This window comes from Petaurus breviceps, unplaced genomic scaffold, assembly GCF_028583685.1.
Source record: "Petaurus breviceps papuanus isolate PSGF00001 unplaced genomic scaffold, PetGlider_PUasm1.0 99, whole genome shotgun sequence".
Classification (NCBI taxonomy): domain Eukaryota; kingdom Metazoa; phylum Chordata; class Mammalia; order Diprotodontia; family Petauridae; genus Petaurus; species Petaurus breviceps.
Window position 1 is genome coordinate 26,051,357 of NW_027187465.1, and position 20,817 is coordinate 26,072,173.

Here is a 20,817-nt window from a genome sequence, read left to right on the forward strand (position 1 = left end):
ATCCCTTATAACAAAAAATAAAAACAGATTAAAAAAACAGTTCAGCAAAGCCAACACACAGGCCAGGTCTGACATGATACAATGAGTCCCACACTCAGAATTCTCCTACCTTTGCAAAGTAGGAAAGTTGATGCATCGTCATGTTTCTCTTCTTGGGTCATTATAATTTCATTGTATTCAGTGAGATGTGGAACTAGAGCGATATATATATATATATATATATATATATATATATATATATATTTTTAGAGACAATTAGGGTTGAGTGACTTGCCCAAGGTCACATGCCTAGTCAGTGTTAAGTGTCTGAGGTTGGATTTGAACTCAGGTCCTCCTGACTCTAGGGCCGGTGCTCCATTCACTGCGCCACCTAGCCGCCCCTAGAGGGATAAATTGAACCCAGTGGAGATGCATGGTCTCCTTTGATCCTAAGAGCCCTTCTTGAGGCATTTAGGTCTAATTTGCTTTTTTAGCTGCTAGAGATAGAAGTCATTTCTCTCTAGATCACTGAGCCCAGAGGGCCTCCCACCTCCATATTTGAGTCTCTTGGCACTTTGCAAAGAAGTCCTTGTTTAGCTCAGTTATATTTTAGATCATGCAAAGTCGTCAAGCTATCTCCAGGCAACTTGGCTGAGCCGTTATCTTTCTAGATGAGAAAGTCATTTTCTCCTTTTCCTTCCTTATGAAAGCTCCTTCACACACAGTTAACTATTTCAGTGCCTTCTCTGGACCTTTACCAGTTGTTTTGACCCTCTAGATGGTCAAGGGCAAGAACCACATAGAGTGTTCAGAGGCTGGTCCACACCACATAGTCTTGTACTATGGGAGGAGAACATTCTCACTTTTTTACTTTTGTTGTACCTTTCTGAAGACGCTCAGTGTTTGGTACACACATTATATAACACATTGATCTAATGTCATCAAAGGACATCTTAACCTGAGGTCCGTGAATTTGTATTATTTTTTGTTTTCCCATATCTTGGCAACTGTATTTCAACACAGTTGTCTTCTTTTGTAATCCTACAAATTTTATTTTATGCATTTAAAGGCATCATTCTGACTAGGGTAGGAATCTGCAGGGCCTGGGATTGTCACTCAAAGCTCTCATAGCCCATGGTGTTTTAAATAGGGCCTAAAGAATTTTTCCTTAAATTCATTTCCTCACACTTGCCAATGTTGATACTCATCTGCTGCTTATCTAAACATACACATAATTCCCATTGATTTTACTGGGAAAGAATTTTGGATTTGGACTCCGCCATATGACCTCGAGGCTGCAGGTTCCCTATCCCTTTAGGTCCCGGTTTGCCACAAATCACTTTACTTTTTGGGCTTCAATTTCTTCATCTCTAAAATGAAGGTGTTGGACTGAACTGTCTCTACATTTCCTCCCATTTTTAGATCTTTGATCTTGTTAGGGCAACTTAGAGGCATCTGTGTGCTTCAATAAGCAATCAACAGCAAGCATTTATTAAGCACCTACTACATGCTGGCACTGTGCTAGGCACTAGGGGCAAAAAAGCAAAAATGAACCAATTTGTTTTCTACTGGGGGAGATAACATGTTCATATATATATATATATTTATATACAAAATATATACAAAGTAAATGAAGGGTAATTTTGGAGGGGAAGGAGATGGGGAAGACTTATTCAAGATGAAATATAAGTGTATTAAATAAGACTGACTACTACAGCATTGATCCCTAAGGCTTGCCTTTTATATAGAGTCGAGTGGATGTTGCTATACCAAGGCATGGTGGTGTTGGTTGCCAGCCAAGTGTGGTGGACTTGGGAGGTGGAAGATGTCTTTCGAAAAGTAAAGCAAGGAGAAAAACAGGCAATGAAAAGTTATGGCCAGAAAATGCACCAGCAGATTGATGAACTAGTAACTCAGATCACCAAACCATTAGCCAGAAATGACAGAAAAAAATACAACACGGTTCTCATCATTGATGTGCATGCCAGAGATATCGTCGATTCATTTATAAGAGGCAGGTAAGGACCTCCAGAAAAATGTATTCTTGTTTCCTCCTCACGGTTCTTTGGTCGATTCCAGCATCTTTCCTCCTCTTTTTTCCTCTTCTTCACCTCCTCTATGAACTCTTTTTTTTCTCCAGTATTCTTGAAGCTCGGGAATTTGAGTGGGAAAGTCAGTTGCGCTTTTATTGGGATCGAGAACCAGATGAATTAAACGTCCGTCAATGTACTGGAACTTTTGGCTATGGTTATGAGTATATGGGTCTGAATGGACGATTGGTCATCACGCCAACTACTGATCGCATCTATTTAACACTAACCCAGGTAAAGGTTGGAGATGCACACACACACACACACACACACACACACACACACACACACACACCCCTGTTTTTTTTTAACTATTTAATTGACTTTAATTTAATTTAATAATGGCAACTCATGAGATATATATCTATCATAAGTTGCCTCTATCTATCTCAATATTATAAATTGCCATTATTAAACAGTTTATAGAATCAAAGGTTACATTTTTACATCTTGTTCCTAGTCAGAGCTAGTACTTTGACTCTAATTGTCCTCTCTAAGATTATTTTGTATCTCTGCTCCATATGTATCTTTGTACTTATTTATGGACATGTTGTCTACCCCATTAGGATGTAAATTCCTTGAGGGCAGGGACTGTTTTTGCTTTTTTTTTTTTTTTTGGTATTTTCAGTGCTCAACCCAGTGCCTGACACATAAGTGCTTAATAAACAAATATTGATTGATTAAACTTTCCTTTGTAGGTCTAAGACAAGTGAAATAGTAAGAATGTAGTTGTTTTAACACTTGTAAATTAAAGTTCAATATGAAAAAAAAATGACTTTATGCCAGTGATTGGAAAAGGACTGCCACCAATATGATTAAATTGTCACTAGTGAAATTTAACAAAAATGTAAACTGAAGCATGTTCCTCTGAGCAAGTTTATGGGTTATTAGCAGGGTCACAACCAGCCAACAAAGCAGGTCAATAGATTGTCTCAGTTTCCAGCCAAAGTTCAAGAACTGAAGATGAAACTCATTTTTCTAGGCACAGGATAAAGGATAGAACAGAAACAAATCATTGGTTATAGAATTGGCAGCATAATAGGGTTGAGGGAGCATGATTGGTTACATTAAAGAAAGTGGGCATAGCACACATTTGGGTTGAAGACCGCCTCTCCCTGTTTCTAAGAAGTGCTTTTGTGAATTTATGGGTTCCAGGTGCATCCTGAGGTTACTGATAAGGAACCAGGGATGTAGGCTCAGTGGTGACTGGTAATTAGATAAGACCACCCTTTTAACTGGCAAGGATGAGATGGGACAGGGTCAGCTAGTCTGCATCTCAAGGGTAATATACTTTGGAGTTTCTCAGATTGAAGTTGTGTGGATGTCCCTTGGCAGGAGTGATTTACAGATGTTGCTGAGACAATTCCCATAGAGATAGAGTATTTTATGAGAGTATTGAACCTCTTAAGGTTTAAGAAAAACTTAAGAGTTTTTCTTTAACTGACAGAGGTTGTAGAACAGCTCAGACTTTTGCATCTAACTTCAGAGGAGGAAGCTGAACTTTTGAGCTCATGTTTTTTTCACTTACAGGCAAAGAAGAGGCTTAGGTTTGTTATTGAGAATACAGAATATGATTACAGATAAAATCACCTATGGAGTAAAATAAAATTTAAATACATGATCGATGCCTGATTTTGACACTGTAGAGGGAATACTGTTCTTGGCTCTAGGACTTCAACCCATGTATGTCCCATGCCATGATGGAACTTACTACTTAGGAGGGGTGAGGGAAGCTAGGTGGTGCAATGGTTTAGAGCCCCTGGCCTGGAGTCAGGAAGACCTGAGTTCAAATCCAGCCTCAGACACTCACTTGCTGGGTGACTTTAGGCAAGCCACAACTGAAACAGCTCAACAACAACAACTCACAGAGGCATAGGACACCTAGATAGCTCAAAACCTTTAAACTCTAACTATGTATTAAGTGCTATGGGAAGGAGCAAAGTACTAGACCAAGAGAGAAAACATTATTACTCACAGAGAAGATGAGGGAAGGCTATGGGGTGCAGGTGGCTTTAGAACTGACCATTAGTGAGCGGGCAGGCAAATGGGGGCAGCGGGAGAGATGATATTGCAGGCATATTGGAGTAGTAGGAGTGAGGACAGTGCAGATGAGGGGAAGGGGACACTATGTTAAGGAGGTGAGGCAGAGGGTGGTCCCCAGTTTGGTTGGAATAAACTGTATATATAAAGCTGGAAATGAGGGCAGCAGCAGATTGTGAAGGGTCTTAAATACCTAGGAGAGGAGTTTGAATTGTACTCACTAGAGTTATAAGTCTAGAGCTGGAAAACACCTTAGAGGCCACCAAGCCCAACCCTCTCATTTTACAGAGGAGGAAACTGAGGCAGGCAGAGGTTAAGTGACTTGCTCAGGGTCACACAAGCAGTAAGTATCTGAGGTGGGATTGGAACCCAGTCTTCCTGACTCGAGGTTCAGTGCTCTATCTATCTTTTAGGCAGAAGATATTGTAGAAAGAATCCTTGTTCATGTACAGGTTGAGCTAGATGGCCTGTGGTGAGGGAGTCCCTGAATATTTTTGTGATCAAGTCTGATCAGAATGATACATTCTTCAGAATGCTAAGGATCTGTGATTCTTCTTGGGGATACTCACAGGCTGAAAAAGTCATTCCCTTTGGGGCCACCTGGGCTGAATTTAACAAGGCAGGTCCTAGAATGATAGACGTTACTAGAACAGGCAGTCCATTACTAGGGCCACACAGAGAACTTTTCTGGTGCTGGGGCTTATACTAGCCTGGCAAATAATCTTGGAGAACTCAGGGTCATTTCCATGTCATCAGAATAGGATTTAAAAAATTAAATGGAAATTTTTTAAACATGCATTTATTACCATTCATTTCAATTCAATAAACATTTAATAAGTGCTTGCTCTGTGCCAGGCACTGTGCTAAGTGCAGGGGATATAATAAGAAAAAGAGACAGTCCCTGCCCCTCAAGGAGCTTACAGTCTAATGGGAGAGGGGAACATGGCTTGGGGAAGGAAGGGGACTGTGCCTTGGAGTAGAAAATGGAAGGTTATGAGCCCTCTATAAAGGGAGGCATTGGATGGAATTGAATGTTCTGCCCTCCTGTCAGAGGGGAGAGGCAGCTGAGAGCGAGAGTTAAGAAGATGTTGAGTATCAAAACCTTCATGGTGAAGATTTTCCAGATGATCAGTTTATCCTGGGTGGGGCATGGTGTTCCTGGGGGCCAAGTCAGCAGAATTATTGATGGAAGGTGGAAAATATCTCTTCTCTCTACCTTCCTCTCTCTGCTACTCGGGCAAAACCTTTGTTACAAGAAACAGAGTAAGATTTTAATGGAACTTTTCATAAGGAAGATTATTCTGGCAGGGGTATTTAATTAATTTAATAGATATTTGTTAAGGACTTACCATACACAATATTTTAGATGCTGGAGATACAAACAAAACACAGAATCTCTTGGCCTTTCAGAACTTTTGTTCATTGTTGTTCAGTCCTCTCAGTTGTGTCCAGCTCTTAATGACCCCCTTTGGGGTTTTCTTGGCAAAGACACTGGTATAACCAGTGCCATTTCCTTATCCAGCTCATTTAACAGCTGAGGAACTCAGGCAAACAGGGTTAAGTGACTTGTCCAAGGTCACACAGCTAGTAAGTGTCTATGGCCACATTTAAACTCAGGTCTTCCTGACTCCAGGTCCTATGCTCTATCCACTGTGCTACCTAGCTGCCCCTTCTTGGAGCTTACATTCTACCCATATGGAAAATAGATTTGAGGAATGAGAGAATGGAGGCAGGAAGAGCTTTTGGGAGGCTACTTGTATGGGCAATGAAGGGGCTATACTAGGGTGGTTGGCAGTGGGAGAAGAATTCCCACTATGGATGCAAGAGATGGTTCACAGGTGGAGTGAACAAGAATTGGTAATCAGCTGGACATGAGAAGGAAGGGTCAAAGATAATGACTGAGGTTTCCACATGGGAGACTCAGTCATCACCAGTACCTTTGGCTCAAAATATGAGCTCGGAAGAAACAGAACAGCTCAGAAATGGAGAATTTCAGAGTTGGAAGGGGCTGCAGTGGCCGCTGAGGCCAACACTTGCCCCAAAGGATCCCCACTAAGGCAGACCTAACAGTGGTTATCCATTCTTTGCGTGGAGGCCTCCAGAGAGGGAAAGCCTCCTCTTTCACATTCCGCCATGCTGGGAAGCTTTTCCTGACATCTAGTCCAACCTCTCCTAGTTCAGCCCTGTGGAGCAAAGGGAAAATAAGGCAATTCCTTCTTCCACTGGATGGCCTTTTAGATACTTGAGACAACTGTCATGGTTCCCATAAGCCTTCTCTTCCCCAAGCTAAACATGGCCAGTTCTTCAACCTGTCCTCTATGGCATGGATTTAAGACTTTCCACCATGGTGGCTGCCCTCTTTTGGACACTCTTGAGTTTGTCGACATCTTTCCTAATCAGTGGTATCCAGGACCGAACACAACACCCCAACATGGTCTGAACAAGGAGGAATGCAGCGATGCTAGACTTCCTTATCCCGGGAACCTGTCTCTCTTAATGCAGCCCAAGAACATGCTCTCTTTTGGGGGGTGGCATGTCATAATGGTGACTTATCTTGAGTTTTCAGTCTTTTAAAATAATCAGATTTTTTTTTTCCTGACAGACTGTGCTTTCCCTCTCCTGTATTTGTGAAGTTAATTCCTTGAACTCAAGGGTATGACTTAATGTTTATTCCTAGGCAACTGGTTGATGCAGTGGATAGAGAACTAGACTTTGAGTCAGGAAGACCTGAGTTCAAATCCAGAATTAGACACTTACTAGCTGTGTGACCTTGGGCAGGTCATTCATATGCCTCAGTTTCCTTACCTGTAAAATGGGGATAATAATAGCACCTACCTCTCAGGGTTATTGTGAAGATCAAATAAGATAACATTGGTAAAGCACTTAGCACAATGCCTGTGCAAACAAACACATCTGTTTCTTTCTGGCAATGGAAGGACAACAGGTTGAGTGAGAGGTTTTTGGTTCCTAGAAGGTCTATTAGAGAATCACAATTATAAGAGTACATTTATATTAGTTTCCCTCTATATATACATTTTTTGTTATGTTACCGGACTTTGGAATAAATTTTTGTTGTCAGTCAACATCCATCTATATTTTACATGAATAAAAATGCTTTCCTTTTGTGCTTGAATTCTGACAGGCATTGTCCATGTATTTGGGGGGGGCACCGGCAGGTCCAGCAGGGACAGGCAAAACTGAGACCACCAAAGACCTCGCCAAAGCCTTGGGCTTGCTTTGTGTCGTGACCAACTGCGGAGAAGGCATGGATTACAAAGTAAGGACTTTTACCATCCTTTTTCTTTACCATGATGGGCAGCAAGAACAAAGCAGTGACTCCCAAGTATGAGACATTGCCCTGTATGCCCTGCTCTGGCAAAAGGAAATGGGTGTTTTAGAAAAGATTCTCTATCAGCCAAGTTTGGCCCTGATGATTTCTGAAGTTTCTTCCAAATCTGGGTGTAATTCCCCATCACTCTGCCCTTCTTACGTTATATAGATGTTTAATATGTGTTTGTTGATTGGTTAAATTAAAGAAAATGTGGTAGAGGGTGGTTTTTAAAAAATGTATTTTTATTTTTTTGGCAGGGGGAAGGCAAGGCAATTGGGGTTAAGTGACTTACCCGAGGTCACACGGCTAGTAACTGTGTCAAGTGTCTGAGGCTAGATTTGAACTCAGGTCCTCCTATTCCAGGGCTGGTGCTCAATTCACTGCTCCAACTAGCTGCCCTGAGGGTGGTTTTTGTTTTTCTTTTCCTGGATGGGATTCTTCTTGCAGGGTCTGTGAGCCCCTCCTGATTTGGGGCAGAAGTGGCCAGCCGAGCTGTAGCCAGAAACAAAGGCAGGGCCTCTGTTGCTGCTTCCTGGTCATTTCCTGGTTTTTAAAGTCTGTTGGACTCATTGGCAGGATGAATGATGGGGAGGGAGACAAGGAGAAAGTATAGCCTTGATTCTCCTAGGGAGTCATAAGATCCCTCTGTTTATAAGTATGAGCCCTGTGGGAAAAAAGGAGAAAATTTCTGAGCGGAGTTAGCAAGGTCATAGAGCTCTGGACTTGGAGTCAGGAAGTCCCCTGTAATTCACATCCTGCCTCAGTCACTTACAAGCCACAGTTCAGTTCACCTCGGTGGGCCTTGGTTTCCACATCTGTCAAATGAAGGGAATGAACCAGATGTGAGTCTCCTTCTCCTTCCACATCTCTGATTCTCTGCCCCAGCATAAGCACTGAGTGGTCTGATATTCCTCTTGCTTCAGGCTGTTGGGAAGATCTTCTCTGGCCTGGCCCAGTGCGGAGCTTGGGGCTGTTTTGATGAGTTCAATCGCATTGATGCCTCTGTGCTCTCAGTCATCTCTTCCCAGATTCAGACCATTCGAAACGCTCTGATCCATCACCTGACGACGTTTCAGGTGAGCATTGGTGGTGGTGGTGGTGGTGGGGAAGGGGATTGGAGCTTCCACAGGTAGTAGGAGGAAGTGATGTATTCTTTCCATAAGTGACCACCTTTCTTGGCTTCCTCACTTTGATTCAGCCAGAAGCTCTGCCCATGGCGACACAATTTTCCCAATCCAGATTTTCTAGAGATGAACTTTCAGTCTTGGCAGAACTGTTGCCAACCCTGGTATTCACTTTCCCAAAAAGTATTATTAAGAACTACACTGGGAGGCAGGTGAGCCTGGGCCTCAGACGAAAGAGGAGGGAAATGCAGCTCCATCCTCAGTGCTGCGGCCTCATGTCGGCAACGAGAGGAAACAAAGCAGACAGCCGAGGGTCTCTCTCTCCTGAACTCGGGTTTTTCTTTCCAAGCACTTGGAGGGCAGGACCTGGGTTATTTTGTCTGGTCTCCCCAGTCCCTAGCCCAGTAATCCACACAAATGAGGAAGCCTGAATCATCCTCACTTTTTTGTGCTCTAGTTTGAAGGCCAAGAAATTTCCCTGGATTCTCGCATGGGCATCTTCATTACTATGAATCCAGGGTATGCTGGCCGGACAGAACTCCCGGAGTCTGTGAAGGCTTTGTTCAGGCCTGTGGTTGTAATTGTGCCGGACCTCCAACAAATCTGTGAGATCATGCTCTTCTCTGAGGGATTTCTTTTGGCAAAGGTAGGAGAAATGTAATGAATGTAAAGTGAATGAGCCTTAGAGCTTTAGGCTTCCTGCTAGGTTTCTGTAATGTTTCTTTTTCTCTTACCACCATCTCCTACAGTTACAGTTTTAAAAATTTTGGCTCTCAAAGCCCCCTCACCCCCACCCTGCCCCTTTGCTTTCTATTTATTTTACATCTTCAAAGAACAAGGCAAAAACCTTTTTCTCTGGTAGTTGATGACTGTGAGCAAGGAGATCCCAATGCATACCCAAGGATCCCACCCACACAACCACAAGACAAATACTGCTTCATGATGGTCTAGTCCTGTGATTTCATTGGTATAAACAATTCCATCTACCAACGCAGGTTGGCACCTTTTATGCACCTGGGTCATGGAGAGGCCAGGTGACTCATCCAGGGTTATACCCTAGCATGGATCAGAAGCAGAACAAGAAGCCACATCTTGCTGGCCCTTCACCAGTAAAATGACTGAAGGTGTTGAATAGTGAACATTTTCAGTGTAATGGGGTGATGCCAGCTGGTCAGATGAGGCCCTTTGTCTCAGAGAGGAGGAGGGACAGGTAGGTCCTTTGCCTAAGAGAGGAGGAGGGGCAGGTAGGATGACTGGTGGTCTTTAAGCTCAGCTCCTGATACCAACAGAATTCTTATCCTCATGTGGCCTCCTTGAGATTGGGGCATTCCAAGGGGTAAGGATCTGCTTATACTTTTTGTCAAAGATTCTGTCTCTCTTTGTCCTTAGTATCAAACAATGTTGACCAATCACTCTTCAGGTCATTCAGACTCAGTCTGTGTTCTGGGCCTCCTGGGTAGGAGTCTGGCTTCACTTCATACAGACTCAGGGAAGCATAGAGTACCTGCAGGGACTGAGAGCAGCAACAGACCTCCTTGGGACCACACCCCTCTTTTTATCTGAGAGGAAAAACTGAGGCCCAGAGACAGGAAGTGAATTGCCTAAAGTCAGAGAAGAAATAAGTAGCAGGTCCTCTGAATCCATATCTAGGGCTCTTTCCACCTCATCTCATGTCTTCTTGTATCCTTTGTGCATGTGAATAAACCACCAGGTTCATGAACCCTGTAGTTAAATCAGAGGATTTTGTAGTAGATACATATCACAGTGGATAGAGTGTTGGACCTGGAGTCAGGAAGACCTGAGTTCAAATCCAGCCTCAGACAGTACCTGTAAGACTGAGCAAATCACTTAACTGCCATCTGCCTCATCTGTGTAAAGGGGGCAATAATAGCACCTGCCCCTCAGGGCTGTTGTGAGAATCAAATGAGACAGTCTGGATAAAGTCTTCAGCATAGCACCTGGCACATAGTCAATGTTAAATCTTATTATTAATTCTTATCATTATGCCTTGATTTTGTTTTTTTTTGGCTTGAGGACCTTGGGTCCATTTATGATCATCATGACAAAGAAGAATTCATCCCGTTGTCTTATTGGGATCCTGGGATAAAGTATCTGGATCTTCTCTTTCTCAGCTGCCCTCCATATCTGCCATTCAGGCATTGGGGGTGGTAGATTGAGACTTCTTTGAACAGATTTAAATGATTGTTTTGTTTTAAGACAAAGTGAGCCAAAGCATTATTTTTGACATACTTCAAACTTATTCTTCAAGTCATAGGAGTTATATAGCTATATACAACAAGGTTTTCAGGAAATTCCCCTTCCCTCCATTTGGTTTTTGATGTGTTCATCAAAATTTTGTAAAGTGTTGGGTTTTTCCCCCATTTCTTTTTAATTTAGAAATAGACGAAAAACCTCAAAGACAATCATGTTTGCATACCCAAAGAGAAGTGCTGAGCTTCATTCTGTATTTTATATTACATCGAGGCTCTGGCTTTCTGCCTGGTTTTCATCTTTCCTTGATGATTTCTTCTGCCAAACAGACTCTGGCCAAGAAGATGACTGTGCTGTACAAACTGTCCCGGGAGCAGCTGTCCAAACAGCACCATTATGACTTTGGACTGAGGGCTCTTAAGTCAGTGTTAGTGATGGCTGGTGAACTGAAGAGAGGCTCTTCTGAACTGAAAGAGGTAAGATGAGATGAGAGGTAAGGAAAGCTGTCACTTCTAGTGTCACTCACCATATCTTCATTTAGTAACTAAGGATGATAATAATAAAAAGGCAACTAGGTGGCTCCGTGGAGAGAGCACTGGACCAGGAGGCAAGAAGACCTGAGTTCAAATTCAGCTCCAGACGATTCCTAACCATGTTGCCCTGAACAAGTCACTTGACCTCTGTCTGTCTCAATTTCTGCATCTGTAAAATGGGGATAATAATAGCGCCTGCCTCCTAGGAGTGTTGTGAGATAAAGTGAGATAATAATTGTGAAGTGCTTCGCAATCCTCGAAGTCCAATACCAAAGATAGCTATTACTGTTCATAGTAATAACAAAAAACAAGAAGTTAAAAAAGTCAAAAGATTAAGGTGACACAGGCAGTCAAGGTAATACAAAGAACAAAATAAACAATTTGAGATCAATCAAAAACTACCATAGAGGCTCGAGAAGAAAGAAATCAGAGATGAGAGAGAACCTTTGAAGAAGGAGGATGGGGAAAATTCCCGGCTGTCCAGATGATTACAAGGAGTCAAAGCAAATGAAAGTGCAGTGTGCATACAAGGAGAAACACATAGTTGATGCATTGCTAATATAATTAATGATGGACCCATTATTTCAAGATGGATGGTGGAAACTAGCTTCTTTGTAAAACTGGAAAGAGGTGAGGCTGGAAAGTATTCATAATTATTGACTTACGAACAAAGCACTTTAGCATTTTCCTCTCAAGTGCAAACCTGATTCTCTTTCCTTTTTTTAAAACTAAACTTTTAAATTGATTTTTGTTGTTGTTCAGTCATTTAGTTGTGTCCAACTCTTCGTTGCTCCATGGACCACAGCATTCCAGGCCCTTTTTTCCTCCACTGTCTCCTGAAGTCCATCCAAGCTCATGTCTGTTGTTTCCATGACACTCCATCTCATCCTCTGCTGTTCCCTTCTCCTTTTGCCTTCAGTCTTTCCCAACATCAAAGTCTTTTCCAATGAGTCCCATCTTTGCATTATGTGGCTGAAGTATTTAAGCTTCAGTATTTGACCTTCCAGTGAATAACCTGAATTAATTTCTTTAAGCATTGACTAATATGATCTCCTTGCTGTGTAAGAGACTCCCCAAAGTCTTCTCCAGCACCACATTTCAAAAGTATCAATTCTGCAGTGCTCAGTTTTCCTTATAGTCCAACTATCATAGCCATATATTGCTGCCGGAAAAGTCATAGACCATATGGACCTTTGTTGGCAAGGTGATGACTCTGATTTTTAGTCTGTTGCCCAGATTTGCCATAGCTCTCCTTCTAAGGAGCAAGCACCTTTTAATTTCATGGCAGTAGTCTCCATCTGCAGTGATCTGTGAGCCCAAGACTATGAAATCTGATACTGCTTCCATTTCTTCTCCTTGTGTTTTTTAGGAAGTGATGGGACCAGTTGCCAAGATCTTAGTTTTTTTTAATGTTAAGCTTCAAGCCAGCTTTTACTCTCTTCTTTTTCACCCCCAGCAGGAGGCTTCTTAATTCTTCTTCAATTTCTGCCACCAGAGTGGTACCATCTGTATGTCTGAGATTCTTGATATTTCTCCTGGCAACCTTAAATTCTGACTTTTGATTTGTCCAACCTATCATTTCACATAACGTCTTCTGCATATAAGTTAAATAAATAAAGTGACAATATACAGCTTTGTTGTACTCCTTTTCCAATATTAAACCAATCAGTTATTCCATGTTTAGTTCTAATTGTTGCTTCTTGACCTGATTATAGGTTCCTCAGGAGACAAGTAAGATGATCTGGTGTCCCATCTCTTTGAAGACTTGCCATATTTTGTTGTGACCCACACAGTCAAAGGATTTAATGTAGTCAATGAAGCAGAAATGGTTGTTTTTCTGGAACTCCCTTGCTTTCTCCATAATCCAGTGAATGTTGGCAATTTGGTCTCTAGTTCCTTTGCCTGTTTGAAAACCAGTCTGCTCTTCTGGTAATTCTCAGTTCACATATTGCTGAAGTCCAGCTTTCAGAATCTTCACCATAACCTTGCTGGCATGTGAATTGAGTGTGATTGTTCAGTAATTTGAACATTCCTTGGCATTGCCCTCCTTTAGGAAATGGATCTTTTCCAATCCAGTGGCCACTGTTGAGTACTTTTTACAGCACCATCTTTGAGGATTTTAAATAGCTCAGCTGGAACTCTGTCACCTCCACTAGCCTTATTGTTAGTAATGCTTCCTAAGGCCCACTCGACTTCATTCCCAAGGGTGTCTGGCTCTAGATCAGTAACCAAACCATTGTTATTTTATATCACCTATATTTCTCCCTGTATCCATCCTCTTCCCTCCTCTCAGAAAGCCATCTTTTATGCAATATTTATTTTTAAAATATAAAAGAGGGGAAAAATGAGAAAAAATTTGATAAAAATCTGACAATATATGTAATATCCCATATCTGTAGATCCCCACCTCTACAATAGAATGGGAGGTGGGAGGTTTTAAAAAAACTTATTTTTTCAATGAACAAAAATCTATTTTCTCTCCCTCTCCTGACTGCTGCCCCCCCATGAAAGAAAGATAAAAGAAAAACAAAACCATTATAACATATACTTAGTCAAACAAAATAAATTTCCTCAATGACCAAGTCCAAAAATATGTGTCCCTGCACCCTGAGCCCATTATCTCTTATAAAGGAGGTAGGTAGCATGCTTCTTTACCTGTTAGTCCTTTGGAATCCTTTACTCATGTGTTGATCAGAGCTCTTACACCTTTCAAAGTTATTTATTTTTACAATGTTGGTATTATTGTATAAATTGTTTTCTTGGTTCAATTCACATCAGTTGATATAAACCTTATCAGGTTTTTCTGAAATCATCTCTTTCATTATTTCTTGCAATACAATAGTATTTCATTACGTTCATATGCCATAATTTTTTTAGTCATTCCTCGCCTAATGGTTGCTCCATTTAATCTCCAGTTCTTTGCAACTACAAAAAAAAGCTACTATAAATATTTTTGTACAGGTGAGTCTATTTCCTTTTTCTTCGATTTCTTTGGAATATAGACCTAGATGTAGAATCACTAGGTCGAAGGGTGTGCATAGTTTGATAGCTTTTTGGGTTATAGTTCCAGATTGCTTTCCATAATGGCTGGATCAATTTGTAACCCAGCTTTACTGATATTTGTCATTTTCCTTTTTTGGTAAACTTTGTCAATCTTATGGGTGTGAGGCAGAATCCTAGAATTGCTTTAATTTGTGTTTCTTTAATTATCATGATTCAGATAATTTTTATTGATTTTTTTTTTACTGATAGCTTGATTTTTTTCCTCAGAAAACTGCCCATTCATATTCTTTGACCATCTATCAGTTGGGGAGGAGTTGTCTTCTCATATCCTCATTTTGAAATGAAGCTTGTTCATTTTGTTATATTTGTTTTTAATTGCTTTGTGTGTTTTTTTTCCATTTACATTGTTGTACTCATTATGTACACTGTTATCTTGGTTCTGCTTACTTCACTTTGTATCAGTTCATGGAAGTCTTCCTATGTTTTTTTGTATTTATCACATTTGTAATTTCAAATAGTGCAACAATATTCCATTTTATTCATGTGCCACATTTTGTTTAAATATTCCCCAATTGCTTTGTTTCTGGTTCTTTGCCATCAAATAAAGGATTCCTACAAACTTTGGTGAACATGGCCTTTCTTTTTATCAAAGACCTTTTTAATATTATGTAATCAAAATTGTCCTTTTATCACCTTTATCCCTTGTTTGGTCATGAATGATTCCTCTAGCCATAGAACTGAAAGCAATTGCTTCCTTCCTCTCCTAATTTGTTTAGGATGTCACACTTTATGTTTAAGTAACATTTTCTGAAAAGATATCTTGTGATTTCATGTTGACCAGGATGTGGTCCTGATGAGGGCTCTCAGGGACATGAATCTGCCCAAGTTCGTGTTTGAAGACGTTCCTCTTTTTCTTGGCTTGATTTCTGACTTGTTCCCTGGGCTCGATTGTCCTCGAGTGCGCTACCCCAGTTTCAACGATGCAGTAGAACAGGTTCTAGAGGAGAATGGTTATGTTGTCTTACCAGTTCAGGTAAAAATCAGATGGGAAACAGATGGGCAGTTCTTTTGGACTTCTCAAATCCTTTCCCTCTTTCTCATAGCTCTTCTTTTGGAAAATAGTAAATAGAGTATTCCCTTTTTTTAGAGATTGATTTATGATTTTTATTTATAAAATTTTAATTATATTAATAAATTTATTTATAGTAATAAATAGATAATAAAATTTTATTTATGAATTTATATATAATACATAAATACATTTATCATTTATTTAAAATTAATTTTATTATTAAAAGCTTGAGAACTGTTTTTTAACTGGATGACAATGTGTATCTTACAGGTGGATAAAGTGGTTCAAATGTATGAGACCATGTTAACCCGCCATACCACTATGGTGGTTGGACCTACCAGAGGTGGCAAGTCAGTTGTTATCAACACTTTATGCCAAGCCCAGACAAAGTGAGTATGGCAGCACATGCAGTAGTTGGCAGGATTGTCATGCTTTGCCTCAGTTTTTATTTTCCTGGAATTGTAAAATGAATCACTTTTTGTATGCAGATTTTTTTTTTTTTTGTGGAATGATTTCACCAGCACATTTTAGGATGTAAAACCTTGAACCTTTGACTGACTGAGGTTCAATGTCTGCCTGTAAAATGAGAATAGTAACACCCCCTGCTAACCTCATGGGGGTGTTTTGAGGATAAATAATGAAATTCAGTTTTGCTGTTTGGGCAGATTATTACTAGAAAGTAAGTTAGGGACATTGGGATGGGTTGGGGGTGGAACTGGGCATGTACTTATGCTCTGTTGTATGTGGTGGGCTAATGACCAGAAGAACTAATACACTTTCCAAAGGGTCTTTTACTCCCAGTGACTAATTTAGGTTAAGGAAGGACAAAAACTTCAATGTTTTGAGATTTTCAGAAAATCATAAATCCAAGTTACTATTACTGTTATTTCTATTAGGGATGGGTGTTTTATTTTTTATATCTTATTCACTCATAAATGGATCTGCATATATGTATACATATATATTTGTTCTGCCATAAATATTAGTATTAATATATTATGTATATGTATATACATATACATATAAACATACACACATATACACACTAATACTAATATTTATGGCAGAAGAAATAAATACCACAAAACAAGAGTAGATAGAGAACTAGGCTTGGAGTCAGGCAGACCTGAGTTCAAATTCTGCTTCAGACCTCCCTGGGCCTCTGTTTTCTTATTTGTAAAATGAGAGGGTTAGACTCATTGGTCTCTAAGGTCCTTTCAAGCTATATAATACCCTGAGACCCTATTCTTCATAGTTACCAATATTAATAAGTAGTCCTTAGCAGTCATAACAATTAAGGTAGATAAGGCATTTGTTTACAATTTTTTCTTATCTTTAAATCGAATTTTTTTAGGTTTGCATTTTTTCCCACCTTTCCCAAACCACTGAAAAAGCAAGAAAAATAAAACTCAAACGTAATGAAACAAAATAAATTCCAAACATTGGCCATGTCTAAAAAAAAGTCTTAAATAAGCACAAGTAATGCATTAATGTACTTATTTTTACCACAGCCCCTCCAAGCATTTGTAATTTTCCTTTTTGTCAACTTTCCAATCTTCTGGGTGTGATATGAAGACTCAAAGTTGTTTTAATGTACAATTTTCTAATTAATAGTGATTTAGAGCATTTTTTCCCCTTGTGGCTATTGATAGCTTGGACTTCTTCCCTGTGAAACTGACTATTCATATACTTTGACCATTTATTAACTGAGAGAATGGCTCTTTTTGTTTAAATCTGAATCTTTTCTCTATATATATTTCTACTGAGATCTTTATCAGAGAAACTTGTTGGAAAGATTTTTCCTGACATTTACCTGTTTCTCTCCTAATTTTACCTGCATTGGTTTGGTTTATGCAAAACCTTTTTAATTTTATGTAATCAAAGCTGTATATTTTGCCTTCTTTGGTCCTTTCTATCTTGGTCATGAGATCTTTCCCCCTCAATAAATCTGACAGATAATTCCTTCCTTGATTCCTTAATTTGTTTATGATATGAGGGTCTTATGAAGGGTCAGACATGTAGAGTTATGAAGTTAATTTCTCTTTAGCTGGTGTTGTGTTTTTCACCTTGTGCTGCAGTTCTCAATCTAAACACCCTCTTCAGGTACAGCTCTCTGGCTTTCCTCTTTGCTTTAGATGGCTTAACACATCATGTGTTTTTAAATTAGGCTTGGCTTAGTGACAAAGATCTACACACTGAACCCCAAGGCAATGAGTGTGATAGAATTATATGGCATTTTGGATCCTACTACCCGAGACTGGACAGATGGTGTGTTGTCAAACATCTTCAGGGAGACCAATAAGCCAACTGACAAGAAAGAGAGAAAGTAAGTGTTTTCAGAAATCATGAAGAGTTTAGTCAGTTAACAGGAATAATTGAAAATCATATCAGGATCTACAGGTCAAGAATATTATTGAGAATTACTTTGTGGGGGCAGGTAGGTGGCACAGTGAGTAAAGCGCCGGCCCTGGAGTCAGGAGGACTTGAGGTCAGTTCCAGCCTCAGACACTTAACACCCACACAAAAAAACTAGCCATGTAACCTTGGGCAAGTTAGTTAACCCCAATTGCCCTCCAAAAGGCAAAAAACAAACAAACAAAAAAAAAGAATTACTTTGTGGCAAAATGAGGCCAGGAAAGATTCTGATTTTAAATTTTAGCTCAAAATCTGTTATGACAAATCCCCTGAATGATCCCAAAGCTTCATCACAAAAGGAGGGTCAGCTCCCTCATTCTGAAGGCTGGACTTTTCATTATTATTTCAAATGCTATTTAATAGAACAAAATTGCAGTACAGCAGAGTAATTGGGACAGCCTCTGTGGGATGATCTGCATAGGATATAACCTGTATGAGACTCTGCCTTACTTGTTGAAATAACTAATGTTCAATTTGTCTTGTGATGCTATAATGCCCAAAGTTACTTGAATGTTCTGGGAGAGAGTGCTGGCTTTCCAATCCAGGAGCTTGGTTTGAATTCTACCTTTGCTACTTATTTGCTGTGTGACCTTGGCAAGGCACTAATCCTCTCTGGGCCTCAGGTCCTCACTGTGAAATGAGGGAAATGGTAAAGATGAATTCTAAGGCTCTTTTCACCTCTAAATCCTGTGATCCTATGACATGGAATCAGGACAGAATCCTAGAATTTCAGGGTTGGGAGAGACCTCATAGATCATCTGCTCCAGCCCATAACAACACAAATCCTTCTCTACAACATGTGTGACGAATGGTCATCCAGTGTCTGCTTGGAGGTCACCGCCTGATTTCCCATCCCTTCTGAAGTGGTCCGTTCCACTTGGGGACAGATCTCTTTATTAGGAAGCTTCTCTTGTCTCTGCAGCCACTCCCAAGACCAGGATGCATGCTCCTTATTGGGGCTTACCAGCGAGAGGCAGGTGACTCTGATTCACTAGCTGGGGAAGCCAGCCTCTTTGTTATGGCTTTGTTACAGTTATTCCTCTTTTACCATCTTCATACAGATACATTTTATTTGATGGCGATGTGGATGCACTCTGGGTAGAAAACATGAATTCTGTGATGGATGACAACAAGCTATTGACCTTGGCCAATGGAGAGCGCATCCGACTTCAGGCTCATTGTTCTCTGCTGTTTGAGGTAAGTGGCAGTGAAGTCATTCCAAGCTAAATTTTAATGGTGTGGCTGGTTGGGACACCTATCATTTGTTTATATTGTTTGTCAAAGGTACTTTTGCATATGGCCCCCATTTTGATGCTTTCATGCTGTAAATAATATTTTTTTTGGGGGGAGACTCTACCTGTGCTATAGGAGAGGTGTTCTTAACCCTTTTTTGTGTCATGAGTCCCTTTGGCAGTGTGGTGAAACCTAACACATCTTGGAATAATGCATTTAGATGAATAAAATAAAATACAGAGAATTATGAGGAAAAACCATTTCCACTGAAATACAGTTACCAAAATGAGTTAAGAATCCCAAGTTCAGGTTAAGAACCCCTGGTACAGGGAACTCCCAGGTGAGCACACTCCCTCCACCAAGGCAGGTCAGCCTTCTTTGCAACTTAGAGTTTCCTGGGGCACTGAGAGTCTAAAGTGACTTGCCCACGGTCATAGAGTCAGTATGTGATAAGAGGCAGCACTGGAATCCAAGCCTTCTGACTCCAAGACTGCTCTCCACCCACCATGCCACCCTGCCTCTCACAGCAAAAACTTGTATGTTAATTTTATTGATGCAGTTCAGCTTTTAAGAATTTTTCCCTGTCCAAATCCAAATCCAAAGCTCTTGACCCTTTGATCACAAATTTAAGGTCTTTGTGATGCATAAAAAGTTTGAGAGACATAATTTCTGGGTAATAAATAATTTTATTCATTATGGTTAATGAATAATTAATAAAAGGATGGTTATTTAGCTATCTCTTGTAAACCAAAGACCCCTCATGTTTAAATGCCCTTGGAAGAGTGGATGTTCTCCATAGGCAGCTATCAACTCTGATTGGTTAACAATTAATGAGAGAATGAATATTATAATAAGAGTTGGGCTTATTCTAATAAGGGGCAGGGAGAGGGGGACCATGACTCTGATCTTGCAGTCTTAGACAAAGAGATTTATCTCTGCCCAGACCACCCCTGCCTAGGGCAATCTAGACAAAGGGGTATACCTCCACTCAGACCATTCTGAATTGTATCCTTTTGATCAGACCTAAACTTTCCCAGTTGGGTGAGTCTTGCACAAGATTTTATCATCAGCCCTGCCCTTCAGAAAACTAAGCTTTGACTTAATCTCCAAATGAGGAAATAGGAAGGGTAAAAATCTTGGATCTCCTCAATAGTAATCATTTATTAATATGAGAGAAATGATCATTTCTTCACCTTCTCCAAAGATGTGTCAGTCAAAGAGAATGCAAGATTGTTGAAGGCCAGGTGTCTTTTCATTTTATCTTTGTACTTTTACCTTGAGGCCCAGGCCACAGTGAATGCTTGCTCCATTGGTTCTTGCTGGTCTGGGCTCTTTTGGATTGGGTTCTTCAGTACTTCAAATACTCCTTGTTTTTGTATCTGGCTGAAATGAAAGGTGTGTGGCCATCAAAGATAGTCCTTGGGCCCCTAGGAGTTATCCAGTAGTGAATCATAGAGGGAAGGTCTGTCCTATGACTTGATGCCTGGACCAACATCCACACTGAATCAACATCTTTTGAATTGCACTGAGTAGTAAATGAGTTTATCTGAAACTGAAAAGCATTTGCACATGAGATGACGGTAGTCAGACATTCCACAGGCAATATCCACCTCGATTGTTCCATGAACACTGTGTAACAGCTTTCTTTTCCTTCCTTCCTTCCTTCCTTCCTTCCTTCCTTCCTTCCTTCCTTCCTTCCTTCCTTCCTTCCTTCCTTCCTTCCTTCTTCCTTTCTCTTCCTTTCTTTCTTTCTTTCTTTCTTTCTTTCTTTCTTTCTTTCTTTCTT

General features: G+C 40.3%; 1 protein-coding gene across 1 annotated transcript in view; it reads left to right on the forward strand.

Moving 5' to 3' along the window:
• The window catches only part of DNAH10 (dynein axonemal heavy chain 10), a 172,643-nt gene that overhangs the window by 74,995 nt on the left and 76,831 nt on the right, over positions 1 to 20,817 (forward strand). Inside the window, exons 29-38 of the mRNA XM_069081604.1 lie at positions 1,728 to 1,997; positions 2,120 to 2,303; positions 7,252 to 7,386; positions 8,364 to 8,516; positions 9,022 to 9,210; positions 11,105 to 11,251; positions 15,153 to 15,344; positions 15,654 to 15,772; positions 17,551 to 17,709; positions 18,860 to 18,995. Coding sequence (XP_068937705.1) covers positions 1,728 to 1,997; positions 2,120 to 2,303; positions 7,252 to 7,386; positions 8,364 to 8,516; positions 9,022 to 9,210; positions 11,105 to 11,251; positions 15,153 to 15,344; positions 15,654 to 15,772; positions 17,551 to 17,709; positions 18,860 to 18,995 — 1,684 coding nt within the window. The remainder of the gene's footprint in view (positions 1 to 1,727; positions 1,998 to 2,119; positions 2,304 to 7,251; positions 7,387 to 8,363; positions 8,517 to 9,021; positions 9,211 to 11,104; positions 11,252 to 15,152; positions 15,345 to 15,653; positions 15,773 to 17,550; positions 17,710 to 18,859; positions 18,996 to 20,817) is intronic.